This window comes from Theobroma cacao, chromosome 10 (genome assembly GCF_053813885.1).
Source record: "Theobroma cacao isolate CCN51 chromosome 10, ASM5381388v1, whole genome shotgun sequence".
In the NCBI taxonomy this organism is placed as follows: Eukaryota; Viridiplantae; Streptophyta; class Magnoliopsida; order Malvales; family Malvaceae; genus Theobroma; species Theobroma cacao.
Window position 1 is genome coordinate 2,269,750 of NC_142648.1, and position 27,027 is coordinate 2,296,776.

Here is a 27,027-nt window from a genome sequence, read left to right on the forward strand (position 1 = left end):
TTGCTGTCACCTTCCCATCCCACATTCTTCTTTCTCTCAAAATGATAATTTTATATAATACAAGTGATTCATATAAAACAATGGTAAAAGTACTCCATTTTTTTTTCTACTTCATTTTTTTGAAAGGCAATTAGTGATTTCATTACTCGTAATAGTGAAAAAAAAAAAAAAACCTACCCTTTTGTAGTAGTAGAGCATACAGCACATGCAGAACATGAAGCTCCCTGTCATGGCTTGTCCTGCATGAAAAATGCGAAAGCGAGAAAAGAAAACTCATCAGGTTGCATATGTGATAAAACTACCTAGTGAAATATTTAACAAGCTCTCTATGGAGACAAAAAAAAAAAAACATTCAATTTAATTCTTTAGTTAGGTTAATAAGAGATAATTAAAGTGTTATAACATATATCACTATAATAATTATAAATTTTACACGTAAATCAAGAAATTACTATGAACAACCTCTAAACATGAATTAAAGTTGAACCCTTTTTAATGGAATTGAAAATTTAAGATTCGAATTCTCTCACTTCTTTAAATTTTTTCATATGTATGAAACAAAATATATATATCTATGCAAAACTTAACAGTTTAAATCGTTCACATAGGAAAGGAATATGCTTAAACATCAAAAACATTATCTCTCAATAAAATATGTAATCAAAACAGCTAGCTAGTGCGTTCATTATGTAATTGGCTTAATTAGGATATAATCTAGGAGAGAGTAGTTAAACCCTTCCTTAGCATGAAATAATTATGCATTGACATTATAAAAGTGAAAAAGTAGGATTCATGTGGACAAAGGGCTCACGTGTGTTTAAGGAAGGATTAAAGCAAAGAGAGAGAGAGAGAGGTAGATGAAAATGAGTGATTAGGAAGCTGACAAATCAGGCTCAAAATCGTGCTCACGTGCTTTTCCCATGAAGATTCTAAAGCCAAGATTCCTATATAATTTTTTAAAGACCGTTCAATCTGCCACTGATTAAGTTTGATTTTGTTTTTGTAAATTGTAATTAATTAAAACCTTCCAAGCATGAGGTTAGTGCTAGTGGTCCATCAATTACTAGTCAGTTTTCTTGCTTTTGAATAATAAAAAGTATTCTTTCGCATTTCGGAAGGTGATCCTAAAACCTATTTGAAAAATTGTGAGTCATGTTTATATTAGCTAACAATGATTATATAAATATTGATTTAAATATGATATATGATCTAACTGCAGATTCTGTACAATATTATAATTATATCTCAATATCACCTCTAATCTCTAAAACAATCAGAAATAACTATTGCATTTGTAGGTGCCTTCTTCTACAATTACACAATATGAGCCCCGTCCGTCAAAACTATACAAGAATTAATGCCCTTTGGGCACAATATGTAGCAAATCTTAGAATTTTTCTATACATGCTTTGAGGTCATTATTTGGCTAGGTTCAAAAATATCCATCTGAATAATAAAAATGGAAGGTTCCTAAACAACCTAATATATATATATATATACGTTTTTAATTTAAAAGACTTGCTTGTTAGGTAGAGGAAGGTCCTTATTTATAAACTCAAATCTCACTTCATTTTTTTATTGTTATGGGACTCGTAACATTCTGTTACACTGGCTCTTTATCTATAGAAGAAAAAAACCCTTACAAATCCAGATCTATTTCGACTTTGATATCTTTCATGAGAGTCCCATATTAGTAAAAATCTGAGTATACTCTGATATCACTTGTCACAAATTTATTTTTCGACTCAAAAGACATACTTATTAAGTGATCGAAGATCTTTATTTATAAACTTAAAACTTGCACTTGTCACAGACTCATTTTTCGATCTAAAAGATATACTTGTTAAGTGATAAAAAATCCTTATTTATAAACTTAAAACCCGCTCCATCTCTTAATATGGGACCCGTAATACCGCACCACATGCGTAGACCTGTCTACGATGTACAAGTCGAGCTTTGGATAGGATTTTCTAAACATTAGCTCGTCTTGAGATATTAATCGGACTGAACCTGACTTATGAACGCTTTTAAACATACACCCTTTTTTTTTTTTGATAAAACTAAATCAATGATTGATGGGCAATAGTGAGCCCAAAACACAAACGTTGGGCCTTAATTTGCCGAAACTAGTTTCCTTAAGCCCAAAGTTATTTAATTCTTTCTTTAAAAGAAAGGTGCGGGCCCAAGAACTAACAAGTCCCAGTCCATCTCTTGGGCCCTGGGTGTAGCATTCTCTCTCTGCAATACTCAGGCTCAAGCTCATACGAAAGAGACCAGACCCAAACTCATTCATTGGCATGGATTTCGGGTTGTGTTTGGATCCAAACCCGGAACAGCCTGGACCCGTCAAAGCGCGTGGCCGACCTCGTCAAAAAACTCAAAATTCTCACCCGCTAAGCGAACTTTGAAAAACACACGCAACCAAAAAATTGTAGTGGACCAGCTCTTTTTCCAAATCCAAAACCGAATATCAGCCGTCCATCCTTTTAAAACCAACGGCTCAGAATCCCCATTCTCCCTCCGAACATTCTAGAACCCAAACAAAGAAAACGAAAACCATATAAAAACACCAACCCTAACGCCGAACCACACACAGAGTTCAAATCGAAAGAACGATACCCTTTCGTATCTTCTTTCTTCTCCATTTTAATTTTTATCTTACCTTTGATTTTTGTTGGAGTTTTTAGCAATGGCCGGAAAAGGAGAAGGACCCGCGATCGGGATCGATCTAGGAACGACGTACTCGTGCGTCGGAGTATGGCAACACGACAGAGTCGAAATCATCGCTAACGACCAAGGCAATCGTACGACTCCGTCTTATGTCGCTTTTACTGATACCGAGCGTTTGATCGGCGACGCTGCTAAGAACCAAGTTGCCATGAACCCCATCAACACCGTCTTTGGTAATTTTTCTGATTCCCAGTCCCCGATTTTTGTTTAAAAGAATTTCATTTATTTTTATCCAGATCTAGAACGTCGAATTATTCTTAGATCTATAAGTAAATCTATGTTTCTCGGTTTTTTTTTATTTTTTATGACGTCATTATTTGATACGCTAGAGTCTAGGATCGTTGACGTTCATGTTTCGGCTGGTTGACTAAGAATGTTTTTAATAATAAAACAGATGCCAAACGATTAATCGGGAGAAGATTTACGGACTCATCGGTCCAAAGCGATATTAAGCTTTGGCCCTTTAAGGTTATTGCTGGGCCTGGTGATAAGCCCATGATTGTTGTTAATTACAAGGGTGAAGAGAAACAATTTGCTGCTGAGGAAATCTCTTCCATGGTTTTAATCAAGATGCGTGAGATTGCTGAGGCCTACCTTGGCTCCACTATCAAAAACGCTGTCGTTACGGTCCCTGCTTATTTCAATGATTCCCAAAGGCAAGCCACCAAGGATGCCGGAGTCATTGCTGGGCTTAATGTTATGAGAATCATTAACGAGCCAACTGCTGCTGCCATTGCTTATGGTCTTGATAAGAAAGCCACCAGTGTTGGTGAAAAGAACGTTTTGATTTTTGATTTGGGTGGTGGTACTTTTGATGTTTCTTTGCTTACTATTGAAGAAGGTATTTTTGAAGTTAAGGCTACCGCTGGTGATACTCATTTGGGTGGTGAAGATTTTGATAATAGGATGGTGAATCATTTTGTTCAAGAGTTTAAGAGGAAGAATAAGAAGGATATTAGTGGGAACCCCAGAGCATTGAGAAGGTTGAGGACTGCATGTGAGAGAGCTAAGAGGACTCTTTCATCCACTGCTCAAACCACCATTGAGATTGATTCTTTGTATGAGGGTATTGATTTTTACTCAACTATTACTCGTGCGAGGTTTGAGGAGCTTAACATGGATCTTTTTAGGAAGTGTATGGAGCCTGTAGAGAAGTGCTTGAGGGATGCTAAGATGGATAAGAGCACTGTCCATGATGTTGTCCTGGTTGGCGGTTCCACTAGGATTCCCAAGGTGCAGCAGTTGTTGCAGGACTTTTTCAATGGCAAGGAGCTTTGCAAGAGTATTAACCCTGATGAGGCTGTTGCTTACGGTGCTGCTGTCCAGGCCGCCATTTTGAGTGGTGAAGGAAATGAGAAGGTTCAGGATTTATTGCTTTTGGATGTTACCCCTCTGTCTCTTGGGTTGGAAACGGCTGGTGGTGTTATGACTGTTTTGATTCCAAGGAACACCACTATTCCCACCAAGAAGGAGCAGGTGTTCTCGACCTACTCTGATAACCAGCCGGGTGTGTTGATTCAAGTTTATGAGGGTGAGAGAGCAAGAACTAGGGACAACAACTTGTTGGGTAAGTTTGAGCTTTCTGGTATTCCTCCAGCACCTAGGGGTGTTCCTCAAATCACTGTTTGCTTTGATATTGATGCAAACGGTATCCTGAATGTCTCTGCTGAGGACAAGACTACCGGCCAGAAGAACAAGATTACAATCACAAATGACAAGGGTAGATTGTCCAAGGAAGAAATTGAAAATATGGTCCAGGAGGCAGAGAAATACAAGGCTGAGGATGAGGAGCACAAGAAGAAGGTTGATGCCAAGAATGCTTTGGAGAACTACGCCTACAACATGAGGAACACAGTCAAGGATGAGAAGATTGGTTCAAAGCTTGACCCAACTGACAAGAAGAAGATTGAGGATGCCATTGATGGGGCTATCCAATGGTTGGATAACAACCAGCTAGCTGAGGCCGATGAGTTCGAGGACAAGATGAAGGAGCTTGAGAGCATCTGCAATCCCATCATCGCCAAGATGTACCAGGGTGCTGGTGCTGACATGGGTGCTGACATGGGTGCTGGCATGGATGATGATGCCCCTCCTGCTGGCGGCAGCGGTGCAGGTCCCAAGATCGAGGAAGTTGATTAAATTTTAAGAAAGTATGACAAGCATTTGCCTATGGTGTTATTTTTATGTTTCTGCGACTTATATCTTTAGAATGTTTTTGTTTAGGAATTCTCCACCATTTTGTCTTGAAAACTTCGTATCTTATTTTGGAGATACCTTTTTAGGTAATGAATGTTTCCCTTCGAGGGTTGTCGTTGTTTATTCAATTTCCCTTCTAGAGCATTGCCTCTGCTTGCATTTTCTTCCCTTTTCAAACTTGCTTATATCCTCAAACAAACATAGGCCACAGATTAAATTAAAGTTAAAAAAAAAAACAATTTGAAAGAAACTGCTACTGGGAAATATCAATACCACCCCCTTGTTACGAGAAATATTCATTCTAGTCAAGAACAGCAGCGTTGAACATATACAACGAAACTTTTGAGGGTGAGTAAACAGGGATTGGAAACTTTGTTAGTCTTGTTCATTTTAGCTTATGCATACAAAAGAAACAAAAAATCAACCAAAATTTGACTTGATTTCCAGGGACCAATTATACTTTTTATCCCAGACCACTGTAGCTAGAAACCTTTTTGACAGCCTCTTCTTCCATTTGCACGAGTTGATGGCAAAAGGATTCAACATCTCGTGCCTCTTCCTTGAATGTTATCCTGAATTGCTTCCATTGATATTCACCAACTTCATCCTTCATCGCTTTACTACGAACCTTACCCAGGACGTCAAATCCCCTACGATCAAGAGAGAGCATGTATGCATCCTAGAAAGAACATTGAGTTCATTGTCAGACAAATGCAATCCAATGCTATAGAAGCTCATTATTAATTAACTGAAGACTATTCTCGAGGATCTACAACTTTCCATGGTGAAATTAACAGCCTTAGCCCCATTGTTTCATGCATTCAATCAATACACACTTATCGGCCACATTTAGTAAGCAAATGAACATGATACAGTGATATAAACATCAAATCAATCCTTATCTTTCAAACCAAATGCACACACAAACACACAGAAAGTAGAAGCACAAGCAGCAGGATATGCATAATTGAAATTGAAAGAGGAAAAAAGTATAGTGAGAGAGTGAAGCAAGGAAGATAACTAAAACTTTTGCATCTGCCAGTCATTAACAAATACATATTAAAAGCAGGACAAGGGTAGTAAATCTTACTCTTGCATTTACATTCAAGTATATGAAACAAAAAAGGATCAGTGCTCTGCGCCTTGCTTCGCTTTGATTAATACCATCAATTAGCTTCGCAGAATAAGGTGCTATAAAGAAACAAATTAAAGATATAATCTGGTCAGTACAGTCTGAAAAATGCAATGTAACTTGCATGGTTGTAATTCATGCCACTACTATCCTTAAGATAGAACAACAGTAGTTTCTGCAGTGAGGTCTTACCTAGCAAATCAGCTTTACACTTTTCTATATCTTCAAAGTCTACTTCATGAGTTCCTCCATTGCCATCAACAAACATGCAAGAACTGGATAGTAGATATTTAATGTCAGAAAGTCAACACATGATATGCCTCTTTTTTCGTTTTCCCTTTCTCTCAAACTAAGCCCCATTCTCATCATATTTACTAACTCTTTCAGCTAAATTTATTATATGATTTGAATACATGATTATTCCTCAAGTAAAATCATATTGAACAGGAATTTACCATAACATTGAAGCTTCAATATATAACATGAGGATCCCTATTGGTTCCTCTTTCAGACAGCACTTCAATCATCGATAACTTAAAAACCAAAAGTAACATATTAATAACCCTCAAATAACAGTTTCTTGCAGGTTTTAATAGCAGGTGCTACCTCTTAACATGTCTGCATTATTTTTCAAGGCAATTACATGCTACAGACAACTTCAGATATGAACCTTCTTTGAGGATATGATATGATATCACCCTTTCTAGAATCAGCAGAGAAGCGAACCCAAGCATCATTGACACTGGGTTCAATGTGATGGCAATATCTACAGTTACTCATTATACCAAACCAACAATCTGAGTCAAAGTGGATACCTTAGATTGAACTTATAAATCACATACTTTTCACCCCCATCAAGCAGCTCCTTAAGGTTTTCACTTCGAGATGTGGACAAGTGGTTAGAAGAACTTAATACACCAGAAACTGTATAACTAAATTCTTTAACTGCTTTCTCCTCAGAGAGCATGACTTCTTTAAGGGTTTCTGCAGCTGACTGAGCCTATAACATGAACAATAAAAATAAAGTTGACAGTGGTTGTAGGACTCTTCAAAATAAAGTCCTATGCCGTGCCATAGGAAGACTCAGCCATGGGAAAGAAGAAGAAAATTTAAGATTGACTATCATACATACGATTTCTGCAAATGATGGTTAATATTCCAAAAAAGCCTTTATCCTGAAAGGATCACATTGTTAAAATATCAGGTTAATGGGGCTTTACTAGACACTTAATAAATCAGAATCCCAAAAACTTATTTATATGATGTTTCTAAAATTTAGAGAAAGAGATAAATAAATTACTAATATTCACAAATACTCAGTTTCTACTATTTTATCTTTAATAGCTTATCAGTCGGAAAGTGTCATCTTGGTTGCTTTGATATTTGTACACATAGGGACACAGGAAAGTTAGGAAGATCAAATATGGATACTAGTTACTTGAACCTGGCGATATATAGTTGGTTTGACGACCATACCTTGTTTTTCTTTACATAATATGGACACTTGACCCAAAAATAAAAAGATTTCTGCAAATGATAGTCAATATTCGACCATCTAATTATGCATACATGCAGACTGCAGTTGCATTCTTGTAAGTCTGCTAATCTGGGCAGTCTAATCATGCACATATTACTCATTGCTGTACCAAATTCCCAAAACAATAGATGCTTTTCTAAATATAGTTACCTTTTTATCTTTGAGAGGCACAACATCCCCGGTTAGAGCAACCCGAGCCGGAAACTGCAGCATGGTATTAGAGAAAGTTAAACTATTGCTTTACGTCCAAAATACTTGCTCAAGTCATTCAGGAACTTACTCCTATTAAGAGCATTAGAACAATTGGAAAAATATATACTATCCAAAGAAATGAAGCTCCCTCTAGGAACAAAAATACTGCTTGCAACAAAAGACATGTGGTGCAAGTTAAAACAGACACCAACCTTGTTCATTGATTTAAGTAATCTTGCAAGAGGCCCTGGGAAGGGACTGGCTACAGAAAATGAACCACGTTCATCAATTATAGTGTTCTGCGTACAAATAGGAAATAATGAAATAATCAAGAATTCTGTACACACAGTGACTAGATAGTTTCTCAAAGTTCTAAGAACTCATACAAACTAAGGAATTAAGTTCAGCATTCATAGTAGTCTTTGAAGAGTAAAAAATATTTTGGAAATGGAATTTAAACTTTATCCAAGAAAGATAAAAGGTAAATAAAGGGCTTATACTGGAAACATGATAGAGAAGATAAATAGTAAACTTAAACAAGGAGAGAGTAGAAAGGACACAGAAGACTAACATTTAACTAAAAGGAGTACAGACATACATACTCAAACCTTTGACGAGAACAAATGCAGGAGCAGCTCTTGCAAATAGTTAATCAACCAAACAGAGAATACAAAAGTTCAAAATGTCATCAAAACAGCCTGGAATTATTCAGTCTTCATTGAATATTCAAACCGTTTCACCTCAACAAGTAGAAAATACAAGATTAAGGGACCGACCGGCAAGATACTTGAATATCAGAAAAAATTATTTTCTATCCAAAACAAAAAAAGTAGAGCCATTAGCTAGAGAAACATACCACATTATGTAACTCATTTTCCGGTACCCAGATATACGGTTTCCCCCTCTTCAAAATGTACTTAACCTTCGAAGTGTATATATCCTGCTTACTGTGATACAATCATTCAAAGCAATCAAACAATATATCTGAATTGATTCTCAACTCTTCTTTAGATTCTTTAACAAATTCACGCCATGAAAGCAAGACTGTTATACAAACTCTTCACTTTATCTTAACATACCCGTAATCAGACATAAAACAAAAAGGAAAATGAAACCAAAACTTCATGACTTCGTTGAGTTCTGCTGTTTTGATTTCTTAAAGAATACAGCTAATCTCAACTACTTCCACTAACTAAATATCAAGTTCTTTGTCTTTTCTTCACATTTCAGCTTTTCAACAACTAAATAAAGCTGAAGGCTTTGATTTATCAAAGCCAAAACACCCAAAACAGACCCAATTGAATAAAAAGGAAAGACAAAAACATTGAACTGAAATATGAAAAGGGTACCTTCCTTTGGCATCAGATTTGATGGTATTAAGATGACCTTGCCAATTTGATGCCAAAATATTCTGCAAATAGACTAAAGTTAGCAAATTTTCAGCATGGAAAAATGCTGGAAAGTTTTTAAAGAAGCAACCTTGCATTTCTGAGCAAGACTTAAAACAGTGGCTTTGTTGCTGCCTTTCATTAAAAACCCCAGCTGCTCTACCCACTTACTCCTTCGAAAATTGGGTCCTTTTGGATGTGAAGAACAAGGGTTTTCTTTTTAGAGCGAAGCCTGCTAGAAGAAAAGAGGTTTATCATTTATGGAGTTTGTCAGGGTTTTAGGATTTTCTTTTTCTTTTTTTTTTTTAGAGAATTTGGCTTTTAGCTAGTTGCCACTTGCCCAACTCAACCCTCTTTTTTAATTATAAACCAAATAATATATATTACTTTTTACCCATTATAATTAGGAGTGAGCAAAATCATTTCAAATTTGGATTTCGAAATTTTCTATTTAAGTAGAATGAATTTTGAGATGTTCGATTTTATATATTTGGTTATTTTAATCAATTCGTTTGATTTTCAGTGATTAATTTTTCAATTAAACAAATCAGACAATTAAACTTTAATTAACAAAATTTTTAATTATTTTATTAATATTTAAAAATTATTTAATTTAGTTTTTCTAAATTAATTATTTGTCGATTAAATATAATAATTCAATTCATTAAGTTTTTGTGTAAGATAAATTCGAATTTTCAATTTTTGAAGTTTTAGTAGGGTACCGACCGTTTGCACTTGTGAATCATTATTTTAAAATTTATAAAAATTAATTTAATACTTAAATTTATTCTATTAGCAAAAGAATTATAGGAAAAGAAAAACAGAAAAAAAAATCCATTAAAAAAAAAGTCAGAACTCAGTAACTGAGAAAAAAAGACTAGAAATTCGAAAAGCGGAATCGGCATGGCGACGAGAGGTTGGGACCCAGCGGATTCCGAAGTTGAAGAAGAAGACGAAGACGAAACGTCGTCGCCATCGCCGTCGGCTTTACCATCACCGTCATCGCCGCTGCCGTACTTCGACAGAGATCGACACGTGGGGTTCTTGGAGATGATGTACAATTTGATACCTCACTACTACCAGTCGCAGGAGATCAATCGCCTCACTCTCGCATTTTTCACCATCTCTGGCCTTCACCTCCTCCAAGCCTTAGATCGCGTAACCTTTAAATTTGCTTATTATTTTTCGAATTTTTTGTTTTAGAACATTTAGGGTTACGGTTTGGCAGAAAATGTTGATTTGAAGTTAAAAAATTAAAATTAGATAAAAAGAGATAAAGTAAATAGCAGTATCTAATTTTGTAGTAATTGTTTACTGGTTGATTGGAGAAGTCTTTGAACAAAGTAATCAAATTTATCATATTTTGACTGAATTAAGAGATAAAATATTAAATTTTAATTTTCTTTTTAGAGAATTTTGATTCTGATTGCAATACTGAATTAGCTGTTTATACCTTCATAAAAAGTACTTGAAGAACCTTTCTTTAATTAAACTCTTATAACATTTGGCTCATACTTGTATTTTCTAGTGAAAAGTAAGAAATAAAAGAAATCCCTTTCTAAGACAATTTGATTCTGAATTTGTCTAGTTAATTAGCTGTATATACCTTCATGAAAAAGTTTTAAAAATGTTTATTGATTATGGTTTTCTATGTATTTTAGGTCGACAAGGACAGAGTTGCCAATTGGGTTTTATCATTTCAAGCTCACCCGCAAAGTAAAGCTGAACTGAAAAATGGTTTGGGCTTTTGCTGAAAAATGTTGTATTATTTTGTTGGGTTTTGATGCTCTATTGTACTTTGATATAAGAAAAAAGAAAAGATTTTCTAAACAGAGATGTGATTTGTGTAGGTCAATTTTACGGGTTTCATGGTTCTAGGACTTCACAATTCCCTCCTGATGAAAATGGGGTAAGAGAAACTCATTGTACATTATCTTTTTTCTTATTATTATTTTAATTGTTTAGTTAATCTGTTTATTCTGCATATAGCTTTCACCATATAATGCCGGTCACTTGGCAAGCACATATTGTGCCCTAGCCATACTAAAGACTGTTGGATATAATCTCTTGACTATAGACAAAGAATCAATATTGATTTCAATGAGAAACCTTCAGCAGCCTGATGGAAGGTATTCTTCAAAGTATTCTTCTTAAATACTACTATTTACTGAATAAATCTTCTTTGGATGCTTCATAGAGATGTATATTGATTGATATTTTTCATCAACGTCTAACTATGCATATTGTTTGTAAAAGCAATGAAAGTACCCTGATAATGTTCTTATGCACCAGCGAAGAATAGAAAAGAAAAGGGAAAATTTTTATCTTCTACACTGATTACTACTGCATAAAGCTGACTTTTTCTTTCTTTTTTTATTGATCTTGCAGTTTTATGCCCTTGCATGTTGGGGCAGAGACAGATCTTCGATTTGTATATTGTGCTGGTAAGAACTGAATCATTACACAGTTACAAAAGCTCTATCAATTGGAGTTCTCCATAATGAAATGTCAGTATAGCTAATTGGTGTATCAGCTGCTGTCTGTTTTATGTTGGAGGATTGGAGTGGCATGGATCGAGAGAAAGCCAAGGAGTACATCTTAAATTGCCAGGTATGCCTGTACTTCAGTGCTCAATTCTCAATGTTTCCATTTTATTTTTATGTTATGCCATATATACTGAAGTAGAAGTGATTTTATTCTTTCAGTCTTATGACGGTGGCTTTGGCTTATCGCCTGGTTCAGAATCACATGGTGAGTTAAATAACATGTTGTGTAATTGCTGATATATGTTCTGTCAACTCTATGCACATAGAGCAGGTCTAATCACTGTTAATCTGTAATTTTCTCATTTCTCTTAGATTTCATGAGTTTATAAACAAATTAGGCTGAGCATGAGTTTAGTCTTACTTAACTGATGCCATTTCATTTTTGTTTCACCCAAACCACTTCTGTTTTTAAATTATCACATTTTTCAGTGTCATTTGCTGGTGGGTCTATTTTTTAGTAGGAAAAGTATCTGCATGAAACTGCTTCATGCTATAGTTTCTTTAGTTTTGAAGTTCTATTCACTGGATGTTATTTACCAACAGCATTAATCTTAGTGATGCAGGGGGTGGCACGTATTGTGCTGTGGCATCTCTTCGGTTAATGGGGTACATTGAAGATGATCTTCTCTCAAAAAATGCATCATCTTCCATCATAAATGTGCCGTTATTGCTGGATTGGAGTATGCAGGTTTACTTTCGCCATTTAAAATCTAGAAGCATTACTTACCATGTCAGGAAGATATAGTTTTTAGTTTAATATCTAGAAGTAGAAAATGGACCCCTAAAAGGCCATTAAGAACATAAAAAACGCTAATAAAGCAAATATATTTTCAGAGATGATTTATTATTGTTATCTCTGTGTGCAAACTCAATTTTTGAGTTGAATGTTAGGCACCTTTGCATTCTTTTGCCCCAAGAGTGATTTCATCCTCTCCTCTTCTCTTCTCTCTCAAACAGAGGCAGGCAACTGATGGTGGATTTCAAGGCAGAGCCAATAAAGCTAGTGATACATGCTATGCATTTTGGTAAGTATAAGAAAAACCATTTTTTGTTACATATTATAAGCCATCTTTCTGTTGATGAGATAATGCTTTTGTGTAGGATTGGGGCAGTTTTAAGGATCCTAGGGGGATACAAATTCATTGACAAGATTGCTTTGCGCAGTTTTTTGCTGACTTGTCAGTCTGAGGTGCTGCTACTGCTTCACAAAGTCTAAATTCAGCATGCATTCAAACACACCCATATATAAATAGTGGTTGTAGAATTGTTCATGTATAGTTTGTCATTTAATATGCTCTTTGCATTTAAAATAATAAAGTAAATGGAACAGCCTTCCATGATCCGTGGAAGATAAGAAGCTGCTTTCTTGGTTGCTTAAAGCTGGCACCAGTGCCTGAAAACTTTAAAAATAGTCTTTAATGGTAATCAACATCTCCTAATTAGAACGAATGATTTATTTATCTGAAAGCAATTATTGAGGGAGGGAGGGATTATTGAAATTTCTATATTAAATGCCTTTGCAATAGGGAAATTGAAATTAAGAGCAAAGGAAAATAGGATTAAGGCATTAAGAGGTAAATGTGTAGCTTAAAATGTTGAAAACAGTTGGCTTTGCATCGTGTACATGTATGTAATCTAATACTATAATAACCCTTATCTGTCACTTACATCCTTCTATTTTTTGGATAATTATATTATATCCAATTTTACCAGTTTGGAGGTTTCAGTAAGTATCCCGAGATGCAACCAGATATATATCATTCCTACTACGGATGTACTGCATTCAGCCTTTTGGAAGAACCTGGCTTGAACCCACTCTGTGCTGAACTTGGAATGACAGATCTCGCTGCCTTGGGAATCATTTGACACCACTACTCTTCACCTCATTGGGTTGGTAATTTATTCATCTTTGAATTCCATTGCACTCCCATCCTTATTGGACCACAACGTTTACATATCCGACTTGTAGTTGTACTCATCTTTTCTCATTTTTCGTTTCTAAACCTACTGATTTCCATCCCCTGGTGTGAAGATGCATGTGTTTAAAAAGTTCAGCCTGTATTTTATTAACAAGTTTCAATGTATAATCTCAGAGGAGGATGACAGGATCGATGTCATAATATTGTTAACTTTGTAAGACAGGATATCCCTATTTTATTTGATTAATCACATTGCTCCTCTTTATCGTTTTCCCTTATCGTCATGGATGCATCTTTAAATCAGGACTCCACTCTCGTAGGGTGTGGTCATGAAAGCAAATTTACTGGAAAGCAAATTTACTGCATTTGAGGAACAACTCAGACATGTTGCTTAACTTTATCAAATACTAGGGGCTGTTGATTTCTTCTATAATTTACTTCAATTTTGAATCTGAAACAAGTTCATCTGCATTTTACTACTGTTTTCTCTTTTGCAAAAAGATCTAAGTGCTGCGTCACTGCAACCACAATCTTGCTTTATCCAAGTTTCCAACCTGCCCACTTTGAAAGTAAAAGGGCACAAGGCTTTGAAACTTACACTAGACTGAAGTCTGTATGTCATGGGTGCATACTTTTCAAAAGACATGCCTCTTAGAGGATAGAGATTCACTTTTGTCAGCTGTGACAAATCAAGATGAACTCGGATCATAATGAATCTTTCTCCTTTAAGGAGCATGTCTTTTGAATCGAGATAAATTCAGATCAAAGTGAATCTCTTTTCTCTGAGAGGCATGTCTTTAGAAAATTCAAGACACATGTCCGTGATAAGTGTATCTAACAAGCATTTGTTTATGACACATCCCAAATAGATAAATTATATTAGAATATTTGATTCAATAATAAATACACGTATCTTTTATCTCTTATTGAAGAAACAGGATTCTAACTCCAATTCCCTCTTAAAAAAAGGAACCAACAGTTGTATTTGCAGCTGTGTATCGAAGAGGAAAAGAACAAATATATAAGAGCATGAGTTCATGATTAAAGAGCCATGGAGCTTCTCTCCCAGTCCCCAGCAATTAATGTAGAAAGAGGGAAAAACTGTAATGATTTTTCAGGGTTGGGTAGCTTTCAGCCGTATGCCCACCAGACACACTCTCACGGGCAATTGCATCCTCCTCCGTTGTTTTGGAAAAAGCCTAAAGGGGCATCTTACAAGAAGTCACTACCCATCTGCCCCCGCCCTTTTTCTTCCCTCTTTGTGTTTTTTCCAGTTTTGTCACTTTGTTGAAGTGTAGTGTACCTTCTTTCTCATTCACACACAGATTATAGATAGAACTCTACTCATCTTGGCCCCACGCAAAACCCCACTTCCATCTACTTTTGTCAGATGTTTATCAGACGGTCCACATCACATTATGTACCCCAAAGATTGTCATTTGAGTAAACACTAAACAACAATAATAATCCAGCAGAGGAATATCAAACTGTCAATAACTTGATTATGCATAGAATTTTGTTAGAGAAATAAGTAAAGGGATTGATCTTTGAAAGAACATTAGTAATTGAATTCACTCATGGGAATGATTACATGTATCAAACAGCTCAGGGGAGACATGGAGATTGAAATAAAACAAGTAACCCCACTAGTCCCCCTCCCACTTGCATTAAGACCACCTCACATCATCATGTTCTGGAAGAGAATGTTGTCTCTCTCCCTTAAAGAAAAGATACATAGCAAATAACCAAAAAAAAAAAAAAGGAATAATAAATCAAAACCTAAAAGGACAGCAGAAAAGAAAAAAGGAATTTTCATTTCTAGTTTGGTTGGTCATGATGAAACTCTCTAAAAATATTTGTTAGATGGGAGTATTCCTGGCTGGTGACTTGAATGTTGAAGGTGAAGAACTAAGAGGAAGTACCTGGGAAGTACTTGAATGGAGTTGTTGTTGGTAATTGTGATTAAACCCTCTTTCTTTGCTCCTGTCAACAATTATTGTGATGAAAGATCCGTCTTCTTCATCTTTGAGATACTTTGAAGGAGGAGTCATGTCACCATTTTCTTGACCAAATGGTCCAAATTCATCACTGTTGTGAACTTCTTCCATTAACTTTTTCCTATGAAGTTTCTCCTCTGCTTCTTGCAAGAACTTGAACTTTGGAGGAGGAGATGACCTTATCCTATTAAACTCTGCATCAGTTGTGGATTCAAATAAAGGGTTGAATCCTTGGTGACTATAACAAGCTTCCATGGGAGTAAGAGGGGGAGTGAAAAATGGTGGAGAAGCAAGAGGGGTTAGATATGGAGTTTCCACAGTGAGAAGTAGATCACTCATACTCCTCCCTCTAGACCCTACTCTACTCTTGTTATCACACTTAGACTTGGCTTCCTCAGACTCCAAATCCTCCTTTGTTTCTTCAATGATTGTGAAGAGAAATCTCGGTGGCCCTGAAAGACTATGTAGCCTCAGTAGCTCATTCTCCATGCCATGAGGATCATCATGGTGACCAAAATTAGGCTTGAGCAACAAATCTTTGTTTGAGTGAAGATGAAGCTGATGATGATGAGATTGCTGCTGTTCTTCTGTCATTCTAATTTCTTGAGGATTCAAAGCTGTATGACTCATGGAAGATGACCTTTTCCAGCAAAACATGTAAAAGAACTCCCTAGCTGGATTGCTGTAATCATTTTCAATATCTCTGCTTGTTAACCTCTTCTTCCACCACAACAAGTAATATAGCTCAGCAACCAAAGCTAACACCAGACAACCAAAAACTATGCTCAAGCCAAGTCCTACACTACTCAAAGATTTCATTTTCAACCCTCCCCTCTCTAATTCACATTACAAAAACAACTCAAAATACACAAAACTTTCCACTCAAAATACCCTTTAGCTTTACAAAGGAGGGAAAACTTACTATTAATAAAGTTGAAGAAGATATTCCTTCATTGCAAGAACAAGTGAACAACCCAAGAAGAAAACCCAAAAAAATGAAAAAAGCTCACTGAGAAGTCTCAATCTTCACAGAACACAAAACCAAAAGCCCAGGAGGCAAGAACCCAGGTCATGAACTTTGACTACAATCCCCTCCCCCAAAGTGAGTCATATCATCAAGACTCTATCCCTTTTCTCAAAAGCATTAGAAACATACCCTTCAGCTTTACCTGCAAAAATAACAGTGTCCTAAAACCCTTGAGCTACTTAAAAAATTAAAAAAGAAGATCTGAAAAGCTCACTTTCCTCTGAAAATCACACTATTTTAATCATTAAGCATGATTATCAAAGCCCTTTTTGTTGTAAAAGACCGCATGAACTCATGAAGTAGACCACCACACACTTGTACATAACTACAAGCTTTTATCAAACAAGTTCTACTAAAAAAATTAATACAGAATATTTAATCATAAACAAAGAATTTTGGGGTTTAAATCATTGGGATAACTGAGATTTGTTAAGTACAAATATGAGAGACAAATGAAAGAACAGCAAAAGTGGGGGGAAACAGGGCCACCAGGGGAAAGAAGATTAGGCAAATGCCTTTGTATTTTTATGGTTGAGAGGTCACTTGCTTCGAGGGATACTCACATGGGATCACAAATAAAAGGAAAGTGATATGTCATTGGGTCTGGAATTTTTCCCCTTTTTTTTTTTTCATTTTACTTCAATACCCCTCAAAGAACTTATTGGTAAATAGTGTATTGATTTTTTAGACAAGGGTAATTTGGGAAAAAAGAAATAAACCTAAAAGTTTGTAAAAAAATTTACTATAGGTAATAAATTCCCCTAGTTACCTCGAGTAATTAGTGTTTGACTTGTTATAGGGTGGGAAATTAATTGTTTACTGAATTTCAAATAGTTCTTTAGTAGTACTAGTAATTTAGTAATTTGTTGTCTATTAAGTGAAAATCATTTTTACTTTTTTTTCTTTTTACTTTTTTGGACCCCCCACAGTTAAAAAGCACAAGTTTCCATAGAAGCAATGAGGCTTTCATGGTTAAAAAAAAAAAAAAAGTCAGATTGTGAACTCACCTTTCCCATACAATCATAGGCAGTGAAAACCCACCATAAGGTTGATATGGGAACTTTTCTGTCTTTCTTGATGGGAAGTTCACACAACTTCACATGGGATGATTCTCAAATCCAAGAAAAGGAAGGTGGAAAATATAATTAGAAGAAGAAGAAGAATAAATGAGGGCAGACACTGATTTATTGGTGAAAGGTATATCACAAAACAGAGGAATCCATAACTCCTTGTAGGTAATTGGATTAAATATATATATTCATAGACCATCATTTCTTTTAGGTGAAATTCATAATTCCTACTCTCTTTTTTAGATAATTTGGTTTTTATTGTGTATGATTTCAGTGCTGGTAGAGCACTAAAAGAAATTTTAAAATTTGAATAGCTCTTTAAAAACTTTTGAATTATTTTAAATAAATTTTTATACTTCTATTGAGTTTATTCGAGTCTCTATATTTTTATATTAGATCAAATAGTTTTTTATGATTAATGGTAAACTTATTTATTATTAATTAGAATGTCATTTGTCATTTTATGTTTATATTACATTAACGTGAAAAATAAAAATATCACATAATTATATTATCATGCTATATTAACATGTCACATAAACATTGACGTAACATAGAATGGTAAATGATATTTTGATTAATAAGAAAATAAGGATTTGATTAAGCATAATAAAAAATAAAAATTTATTTAAATTTTTTTAAATAATTTAAGAATTTTTTAAAATATTGTATATATAAAAAAATTTGGTGGCATAAAACATCAATGGAACTGTTTATCATCATTGTATGATGGAATTAGACCTTGGAAGGTTACTTCAAGGATACTTTTTGATGCTCCTTTTATGCTAGTTTTGTTTGTAAAGAAAACAATAGAGATTGTAAGTTTGAATCATTTGTATAATAATAATAACTCAACCAATATATATACATAAATAAATAAGACTTTTTGACTAAAATTGTTAGTGGCATTTTTGCACTTAGATGGGCTCTGGGTTGGGATTGGGTATCAAGATTCCCCCATTGAGGACAAAGGTTAGTTAAAGGAGTAGCATCAAATTTCCATTTCCCAATCATTCCACCAATGAACTACATGAAACAAAATCTTGCAAAGAAGATTTTCTTATGAACCAAACATCCCCTATTTTTAGGCTTTTTCATTACCTATGAGACAGCCTTTTTATTTTCTTTCAGTTGTTTGGAATTCACTAAAAGGGGGAAAATAAAAAAGAAAAAAAAAACAAAACAAAAAGGTGGGGTGAGTTGGAGGGATATTTTCATAAGCTTTGCTGCACTTGTCATTTCCCTAAGTTAGGGGGAATAAGAAAGGGGGTACCCTACAAGCATGGGTAGTACTAAATTAGCCCACATGATATGGATGAGATGTGAGCACAGCATGCTTAGCACATCACCTTCAAGTGTGAGCTTCTGGTGAAATATCACATTTCATATCTCTGTCAAGACTTTGCTTAAACATATCTGTCCATTAGCACCAGAATTTATCTTTTGATTTTTAATATAAGCAGGTAAGATTCAAAATTTTCAAATGATTGTTTATACAAAGCAAATGAACCCCAAAAAATGTGGGGTAGCCACCATGCAGGAGACTTCAAAATGCTGATAGCTGGTAGTTAGTATTTAATAAATACTGGGATTGAAGTCTTGTCTCTTGTGTCCCTTTCATTCTTAGCAAGCAATGATCCCACAAGATCAATCTGTTACCATTGGCATGGGGCACTCCAGCTTGCAATTTCATTTGCTTTTCTGGTTTTGCTCTGTGTATTCTCTAGGTCATGCTGTTCATACTTGATATCATTTCATTTCTCTTACAAATTGTAAGTTATTAGGACTAGGATGGAGCTCAACTCTGCATATTTACACTTTTCTACTACAACTCAGCCTGTGCTGGAATCTGGGTGCAGTTAATCTCTAAGCTTCAAGTCAAAAGAAACTCTCTACAAAGTTGGGTTGCCATCAGCATTTTTGTGGCTATATTCTGTCTATCAGAAAACATGAACAAATGCAGATATTACAATCCATGATTGTGCTTGGAACTTCACTTTGGTTGCATACTAACATCCGAGATTATGGTCTTGGTCTTGGTGGTCATGTTTATTCTTGTTTGAAGATTTCTGAAATTTTGTTAGCATTAATGTGTCCCAACTCAATGCAGATTGCAGCCCCATCTGCTCAGCTTTACTTTGATGCACACAAACTCCCACCTCATGACCTGCTCACATGTAAACATGATGAGCATCTATTCATTAAAACATAAGAGGCTTATTCATTTCTGTTCTTTGCGTTTTGCTTCAGGGTGATTTGCTATAAACCCACCTTAGCCTTTTGCAACATTTGTGGATGGTCATCATGTAGATAGATGATTGCCCACATAGCCGCATGGGCCGAGGTTTCATGACCAGATTACAAGAACACAAGCAGCAGAATCGATTATATCCCCATCTTCAATTTCCATGAGTAGATCAACCTTTCCTCTCTTTTCATTTGGGTCATTAAATTTGACTCTTGGCCCTCCTCTCACATCCACAAAACCTTGAAGGATCCTAACCAGCAGCATATCCCTTGCCTGATATATACATGGGAGATAAAGATGATATAAAAGTTTTGAGGATGATGGAGGCAACTCGCAAAGAGTTGAGAGCTTGGAGACGTACAAGCACTGAACCAAACTTTTAATGTAAGAGCAATGATGATCTGCTGCAGGAGTCTCGGAACTGAGTTCATTCTGGGATGAATATCTCAAGGATCCCCACTTCATTTCATCAAAATTAGCATCGTTCCATGGTTCCATTTGGGCTTGCACGGGAATTTTCTATCTAACGCTGACTCAACCCACATTGCTCGGATATATAACTTGTAAATGCATATAACAGGAAGCAAGGGATCGACGCACTCTCCTCTAATGCGAGATGACATGCGGCAGTATTCCAATAGTTTGGGGAAAAAACGGTTGGACCGGGTTGGTTCAACCTGGTCTGACTTTTTTGTAATTTTTTAAAATGAAATTTCTTTTTTTTTTTATGCTCTTTTTAAGATGAGGTTTTATAATATTTTAACTGAATTTTTTTGGCTTTTTTTATGCTCATTTTAAGGTAAGATTTTATAATCACATTTTAAAAAATATAAATTATATAAAAATATGAAATTTAATAATTGTTGCATATTCAAATAAGAATTACTTATAATCAAATTTTAAAAAATATAAATTATATAAAAATATGAAATTTAATAATTGTTGCATATTCAAATAAGAATTACTTATAATCAAATTTTAAAAAATATAAATTATATAAAAAATGTCATATTTTACTTAATTTTCTATGCTTTGTTCTGTTAATGCTCATTTTAAGATGAGATGCAGATTGCAGCCCCATCTACTGAGCTTTATTTTGATGCAGAGAAACAAACTCCCACCTCATGACCTGCTTACATATTAACATGACCGTCTATTCATTACAACGTAAGAGGCTTGTTCATTTCTCTTCAGATTTTTTTTAAAAAAATTACTATTATTATGGAAAAGATTATGAAGAGCAAAGTTGATCCTCAAAATAAGATTTGGTGTGTTGCGTTCACTGTTCATCATCTCAAGAATGGGACATTTTGCAATTTAGTAAGTGTGCTGCTGTATAGACAAAACTTTGCTATAAGTTTTAATCTTTGCTAGTTGTTGGCTTTGTAGAGGGCTCCTTGTCTAAATGTATACGTGCTCTATATATGTATGTAATCATACATTTGTTCTTGTGGAACACATATTGGTTGTTCCTTGTAGTGTTGCTTTCCTATGGGTGTGAAATGGTCAAAGTTGAGTAATGTTGGTTCAGGACCTGATGAATGATGAGGATGAAAAGTTGAGAGAATGAAGAATGAGATGGGTAATGAAGTGTATACGGCAGTCACTTGGGCTATAAAGGAAATAAATGAATACCAATCCAAGTGGAAGGTACATAATTTCAGAATTGTGGAATTATGGACAAGGAGGAAAGGTAAGAGAGGGTGTCATGTATGTTTTCATGGTTTTGTTTCGTCTATGAGCTTTGATGCTATAGCTTTTCTTACCCTTTCTGCACTTTTTTCACTTTGGAAGCCATCAGCCTCTGGGGGAAATGTCTTTCTCTTCTTCTAACGTGGGACACTGCAGCCATCAGCTTCTTCAAATTTCTCTCTTGGTTTTAGGATGACCATCTATTCATTGAAACATAAGAGGCTTGTTCATTTCTCTTCTTTGCGTTTTGCTTAGCCTTTTGCAACATTTGTGGATGGTCACCATGTAGATAGATGATTGCCCACATAGCTGCATGGGCTGAGGTTTCATCACCAGAAAACAACAACACGAGCAGTAAAATCGATTATATCCTCATCTTCAATTTCCATGAGTCGATCAACCATTTCTCTCTTTTCATTTGGGTTATTAAATTTGACTCTTGGCTCTCCTCTCACATCCACAACACCTTGAAGGATCTTAACCAGCAGCATTTCCCTTGCCTGATACGTGGGAGATGAAGATGATATTCAAGTTTTGAGGACGATGGAGGCAACTCTTAAACAGTTGAGAGCTTGAAGACGTACAAGCAATGGTGAGTTGCTGCAGGAGTCTGGGAAGTGTGCTCATTCTGGGATGAATATCTCAACGATCTCGACTTCTTTTCATCATAATTAGCATCGTTCCATTTGGGCATGCATGGGAATATTCATCTAACGCTGACTCAACCCAATCTTAGCTTAAAGGGCATTCCCAATCATGGGAGTAATATAGGGGGTTTAGGGGAGTAATATCCCACATCACTCAGATACGTGACTATTAAATGCTTTATATAATAGAGAGTACAACCCGATCATTGTCTCCTCTAATGTGAGATGACGTGTGCACTCCAATACTTTGATAATTAAAATTAGTTGGACCGGGTTGGTTCAACCCGGTCTCACTTTTTTGTGATTTTTTTAAATATTTTAAATGAAATTTCTTTACTTTTTTTTATGTTCATTTCAAGATGAGATTTTGTAATCAAATTTTAAAAAATATGAAATTATGTGAAATTTAATAATTGTCTCATATACAAATAAAAATTACTTATAATCAAATTTTTTATAATTGTTGCATATACAAATAAAAATTACTTATAATCAAATTTTTTATAATTGTTGCATATACAAATAAAAATTACTTATAATCAAATTTTTTATAATTGTCTCATATACAAATAAAAATTACTTATAATCAAATTTTAAAAAATATAAATTATATAAAAAATGTCATTTTTTAACTGTATTTTTTTTTTTTTTTTTTTTTTTGTTAATGCTCATTTTGAGCTGAGATGCAGATTGCAGCCTTATCTACTGGCCTTTACTTTGATGAACACAAACAAACTCCCACCTCATGGCCTGCTTACTTACTAACATGACCATCTATTCATTACACCATAAGAGCCTTGTTCATTTCTCTTCACAAGTTTTCTTTTAAAAAAATTATTATTATTATGGAAAAGATTATGAAGAGCAAAGTTGATCCTTAAAATAAGATCTGGTGTGTTGAGTTCACTGTTTATCATCTGAAGAAAGGGACCTTTTGCAATTTAACAAGTGTTCTGCTATTTAGACAAAACTTTGCTGTAAGTTTTAATCTTTGCTGGGTGTTGGTTGGATATGTATATGCAGTTCTTGAAGTAGGATCTGTAAGCTAATAAATTTCAAGTAGTCAATTGTTGCTGAGAATATCCAGTTGCACTTATTGGTGTCAAGAGAATGGAAGAAGTTAGACAGTAAACCATTCTTTGAAGCAATGAAGATGAGGTAATAATGGGGAAGAAGCAGATGAGAGAGCCTCGCAACTTTGCTTATTGTGGAATGAATATCTCAAGGGGAAGAAGAATATCATTCAGGTCAATTTGTGCTGCTAGCCCCCCACGTGTATGGGTTCAATCAGGTTACATCCTTCTTCACGTCGTAGTTGAAACCAACGAAATATCCCACATCACTTAGCGATGTCATGTTAAATGCTTTATATAAGAAAAGCATGGTCTAGCGCTCACTTTCGCAGACATAATTGGAAATTACCCATTTTCGTATTTTTATATACAAAATTGTTGGACCGGGTTGGTTCAACCTAATCAATCTGGTCTAACAGTTTCGTAATTTTTTTACTGAATTTTCTTTTTTTTTTTTTGTGATTTTTTACTGAAATTTTTTACTTGTATTTGGTTATGAATTTAATCTATTTAAATAAAAATTACTTATAAGTTTGTGAGGAAAAAAAATTAAAGAAATGATGAGGAAACAAGAACGAAAGAGGGAAATAAGAACATTAAAAAATATAAAAATTATATCAAAAAATATAAAATTATGTGAAATTGAATAATTTTAGTATCGATATAAATAAAAATCACTTATAAGTTTGTGAGAGAAAAAAATTAAAGAAACGATGAGGAAACAAGAATGAAAGTGGGAAATAAGAGCATTATTTTGTTTTATTGTTTGTTATGTTATATGTTTAAGATAATCAAATTCGTAGAATTTTTTCAGCATATTCTTTTCCTAATAGCATTGTTTACCATATTTATATCAACTTCTTTTGGTTTTGGCTTTTCAATTTGTGAAAGTGAAACTTTGGGTTTTCACTCTTTAAGGCCTTTCACTACATGATTACATGAAAACAAATTTTAAAACAAGTCTTTGATAATAATGGGTTTTATTTTGTGTATGAGCTTTGATGCTATAGCTTTGATGTAATTATAATTTCTAGTGATAACATAAACAACCCTTGGCTCGCCTCTCACATCCACAACACCTTGAAGGATCCTAACCAGCGGCATTTCCCTTGCCTGATACATCTATATGGGAGATGAAGATGATACACAAGTTTTGAGGAAGATGGAGGCAACTCTTAAAGAGTTGAGAGCTTGGAGATGTACAAGCAATGAACCAAAGCCTTATTGTAAGAGCAATGATGAGCTGCTGCAGGAGTCTGGGAAGTGTGCTCATTCTGGGATGAATATCTGAAGGATCCCCACTTCATTTCATCGCAATTGCATCGTTCCATTTGGGCATGCATGGGAATATTCTATCTCACAGACTCAACCCAATCTTAGCTTAAAAGGGCATTCCCAATCATGGGAGTAATATAGGAGCGTAATCAGGAGTAGGGGCATAATATCCCACATTACTCACGTATATTACTATCAAAGACTTTATATAATAAAAATCCAGAATGCCCTTCCGTCATCTCGCGCACGTGAGATGATGCATTACAACAACTTTGATATTGTTGGATCAGGATCAACCTGGTCTGACTTTTTCTGGTTTGAGGCTCATATTAAGATGAGATTTATAATAGTTTACTTGAATTTTCTTTACTTTTTTTATGCTCATTTTAAGATGTGCGATTTTATAATCAAAAAATTTTTTTGGCTTTTATTATGCTCATTTTAAAATGAGATTTTATAATCAAATTTTTTAAAAAATATAACTTATATAAGAAAATATGAAATTATGTGAAATTTAATAATTGTCTCATATACAAATAAAAATTACTTATAATCAAATTTTAAAAAAATATAAACTATATAAAAAAAACGAAATAAAAATGTCACTTTTTTACTGAATTTTGTTTGCTTTTTTTTTATGCTCATTCTAAGATGAGATTTTATAATCAAATTTTTTCTTTGCTTTCTTTTATTCTCATTTTAAGATGAGATTTTTATAATCAAATTTTAAAAAATACAAATTATATAAAAAAATATGAAATTTTGTGGAAATTTAATAATTATCACATATACAAATAAAAATTACTCATAATCAAATTACTCACCTTTTCCCACTTCACCTGCTTACATAGTAACATGAGCCTTTATTAATCACAACATAAGAGGCTTGTTTAGTTCTGTTCTTTGCATGTTCTTCACCTGCTAACATACTAACATGAGCATCTATTAATCACAACATAAGAGGCTTTTGTTTAGTTCTGTTCTTTGCATGTTCTAATGGCTGATGGATCAAGTTTCTTGATCATGGGGGCTGTTCGAACTAGTTACAAAAGAATCAAATTTTTTTAAAAAAAATTGTTACTATGGAAAAGATTATGAAGAGCAAAGTTTGACTTCAACTATATATCCCACAAATACTCATGAAGAATGCTTGACTTCCATGACCTACAACTATATCAGAAGGCAGCCCATTGCATGCCCATCGTTCATCTTCAACCATATGAACACAAGTCCTGTCACAAATTATATATACATTAGCAGTATGATTGGAACAGGTTAGGGTCGAGTAGGTAAACCTGCTTAGGGAGCTTTGAATTGAAGAAACATTGGTATGAACCATATATGGCATGGATGAACTAAGTGAACTTGATGTGATAACATGAATATACTTAAAAAATGTGCGGAGTTTTATTCTCATTTCTCTTGTTTTGGATGTTGTAGGAAATAATCAACTGTGATGAGGTTTGCAAAGCTGTATCTAATGCATTGTTGGGATTGAATGAGTACAATGCAAGTGTGAGGTACATACTTCTCCAACTTTAGAACTTGAAAGAGAAAAGAAAAGCTAGCCTGAAAGAGCCAGTTGAGTGCATCATCCAAGAATTGAAGACCCAAACTATAGAAAGTGACAGAGCCATTATCTGCTTGGCCCTTGCTGATACTTCGGAATCAACCCAAAAATCACAAGCTGTAATTATCTAATTGCAAACTTGGGATCATCAAGTTATGTCAATATTCTTCTTCATTTTTCTTCAACATTCAGGCTCTTTGACAATTGTTGCCATCTGTTACCAAAACTTGACCATAACTTAAAGCTACTTGCCCCATGAAAAATTTTTCCTTACCTCAGAAATAGTGATCAGCTGGGCTTTGATGTCTAGGACTCAGACCCATTCATCAGGTTGAGACACGTCAACAGTCGACGTGTGGGTTTTACGCGAATTAACAGGGTCCTACAACCTCAAAGCCCATGGTTTTTGTACCCTGTTTAAGACTCAACCAGCCCACTTGCAAGGTCTTAGTCAGTTTAGTCAGAATCCAACCAAAATCCCACATTAGTTAGGAACAGAACAGTAACAGGTTTTATATAGCAGAAATCAGGCACGTAAGTTTGTCCCTTCGGGGACATCCGATAAAATTGGAACGATACAGAGAAGATTAGCATGGCCCCTGCGCAAGGATGACACGCACAAATCGAGAAATGGTCCAAATTTTTTTTCTGATTTTTTTCCTGTATTTTTCCATCCCTTTCCCTGTTTCCTTTACATTTTCATGTTCTTTTTGATGGGTCAGGTGTTAGAATTAGCTAAACAACTGATAAAGAGGCTCATGGTAGTTTAAATTCAGATAGGTCTGGCT

General features: G+C 34.8%; 4 protein-coding genes and 1 non-coding gene across 5 annotated transcripts; 3 read left to right on the forward strand and 2 right to left on the reverse strand.

Moving 5' to 3' along the window:
• The first annotated feature begins 2,580 nt into the window (after window positions 1–2,580).
• Window positions 2,581–5,054, forward strand: LOC18586110 (heat shock cognate 70 kDa protein 2-like). The gene is made up of 2 exons (XM_007009300.3): window positions 2,581–2,903; window positions 3,125–5,054. Exons 1-2 carry the CDS (start codon window positions 2,690–2,692, stop codon window positions 4,867–4,869), a joined length of 1,959 nt encoding a protein of 652 aa, XP_007009362.3. The 5' UTR covers window positions 2,581–2,689; the 3' UTR covers window positions 4,870–5,054.
• A 128-nt stretch (window positions 5,055–5,182) lies between these two features.
• On the reverse strand, window positions 5,183–9,521 carry LOC18586111 (uncharacterized). Its single transcript, XM_007009301.3, has 9 exons — window positions 9,267–9,521; window positions 9,137–9,198; window positions 8,644–8,734; window positions 8,000–8,086; window positions 7,746–7,799; window positions 6,874–7,058; window positions 6,251–6,333; window positions 6,017–6,117; window positions 5,183–5,605 (listed from the first exon to the last, which is right to left on the reverse strand). Exons 1-9 carry the CDS (start codon window positions 9,315–9,317, stop codon window positions 5,390–5,392), a joined length of 930 nt encoding a protein of 309 aa, XP_007009363.3. The 5' UTR covers window positions 9,318–9,521; the 3' UTR covers window positions 5,183–5,389.
• Window positions 9,522–9,965: 444 nt separating this feature from the next.
• Window positions 9,966–13,911, forward strand: PGGT-I (Prenyltransferase family protein). The gene is made up of 11 exons (XM_007009302.3): window positions 9,966–10,333; window positions 10,837–10,912; window positions 11,026–11,084; window positions 11,165–11,304; window positions 11,564–11,619; window positions 11,709–11,785; window positions 11,881–11,926; window positions 12,285–12,409; window positions 12,679–12,746; window positions 12,823–12,910; window positions 13,435–13,911. The coding sequence occupies exons 1-11, from the start codon at window positions 10,079–10,081 to the stop codon at window positions 13,585–13,587; spliced, it is 1,143 nt and encodes a 380-aa protein (XP_007009364.3). The 5' UTR covers window positions 9,966–10,078; the 3' UTR covers window positions 13,588–13,911.
• Window positions 13,912–15,186: 1,275 nt separating this feature from the next.
• Window positions 15,187–17,215, reverse strand: LOC18586113 (Putative membrane lipoprotein). The gene has a single exon (XM_018129697.2). The coding sequence runs from the start codon at window positions 16,454–16,456 to the stop codon at window positions 15,500–15,502; it is 957 nt and encodes a 318-aa protein (XP_017985186.1). The 5' UTR covers window positions 16,457–17,215; the 3' UTR covers window positions 15,187–15,499.
• Window positions 17,216–26,781: 9,566 nt separating this feature from the next.
• LOC148760254 (U6 spliceosomal RNA) lies at window positions 26,782–26,884 on the forward strand. The gene has a single exon (XR_016023321.1). It is a non-coding gene; the product is annotated as a U6 spliceosomal RNA (small nuclear RNA).
• Window positions 26,885–27,027: the final 143 nt, after the last annotated feature.

Coding starts and splice junctions, on each gene's coding strand:
- LOC18586110 (XM_007009300.3), top strand. CDS start 2,690: ATGGCCGGAAAAGGAGAAGGACCCGCGATCGGGATCGATCTAGGAACG. Junction 2,904..3,124: donor CCCCATCAACACCGTCTTTG/GTAATTTTTCTG, acceptor ATAATAAAACAG/ATGCCAAACGATTAATCGGG.
- PGGT-I (XM_007009302.3), top strand. CDS start 10,079: ATGGCGACGAGAGGTTGGGACCCAGCGGATTCCGAAGTTGAAGAAGAA. Junction 11,927..12,284: donor GCCTGGTTCAGAATCACATG/GTGAGTTAAATA, acceptor TTAGTGATGCAG/GGGGTGGCACGTATTGTGCT. Junction 12,911..13,434: donor TGCTGACTTGTCAGTCTGAG/GTGCTGCTACTG, acceptor CAATTTTACCAG/TTTGGAGGTTTCAGTAAGTA.
- LOC18586113 (XM_018129697.2), bottom strand. CDS start 16,456: ATGAAATCTTTGAGTAGTGTAGGACTTGGCTTGAGCATAGTTTTTGGT.
- LOC18586111 (XM_007009301.3), bottom strand. CDS start 9,317: ATGAAAGGCAGCAACAAAGCCACTGTTTTAAGTCTTGCTCAGAAATGC. Junction 9,199..9,266: donor GTCTTGCTCAGAAATGCAAG/GTTGCTTCTTTA, acceptor GTCTATTTGCAG/AATATTTTGGCATCAAATTG. Junction 7,800..7,999: donor TACTTAAATCAATGAACAAG/GTTGGTGTCTGT, acceptor ACCATGCTGCAG/TTTCCGGCTCGGGTTGCTCT.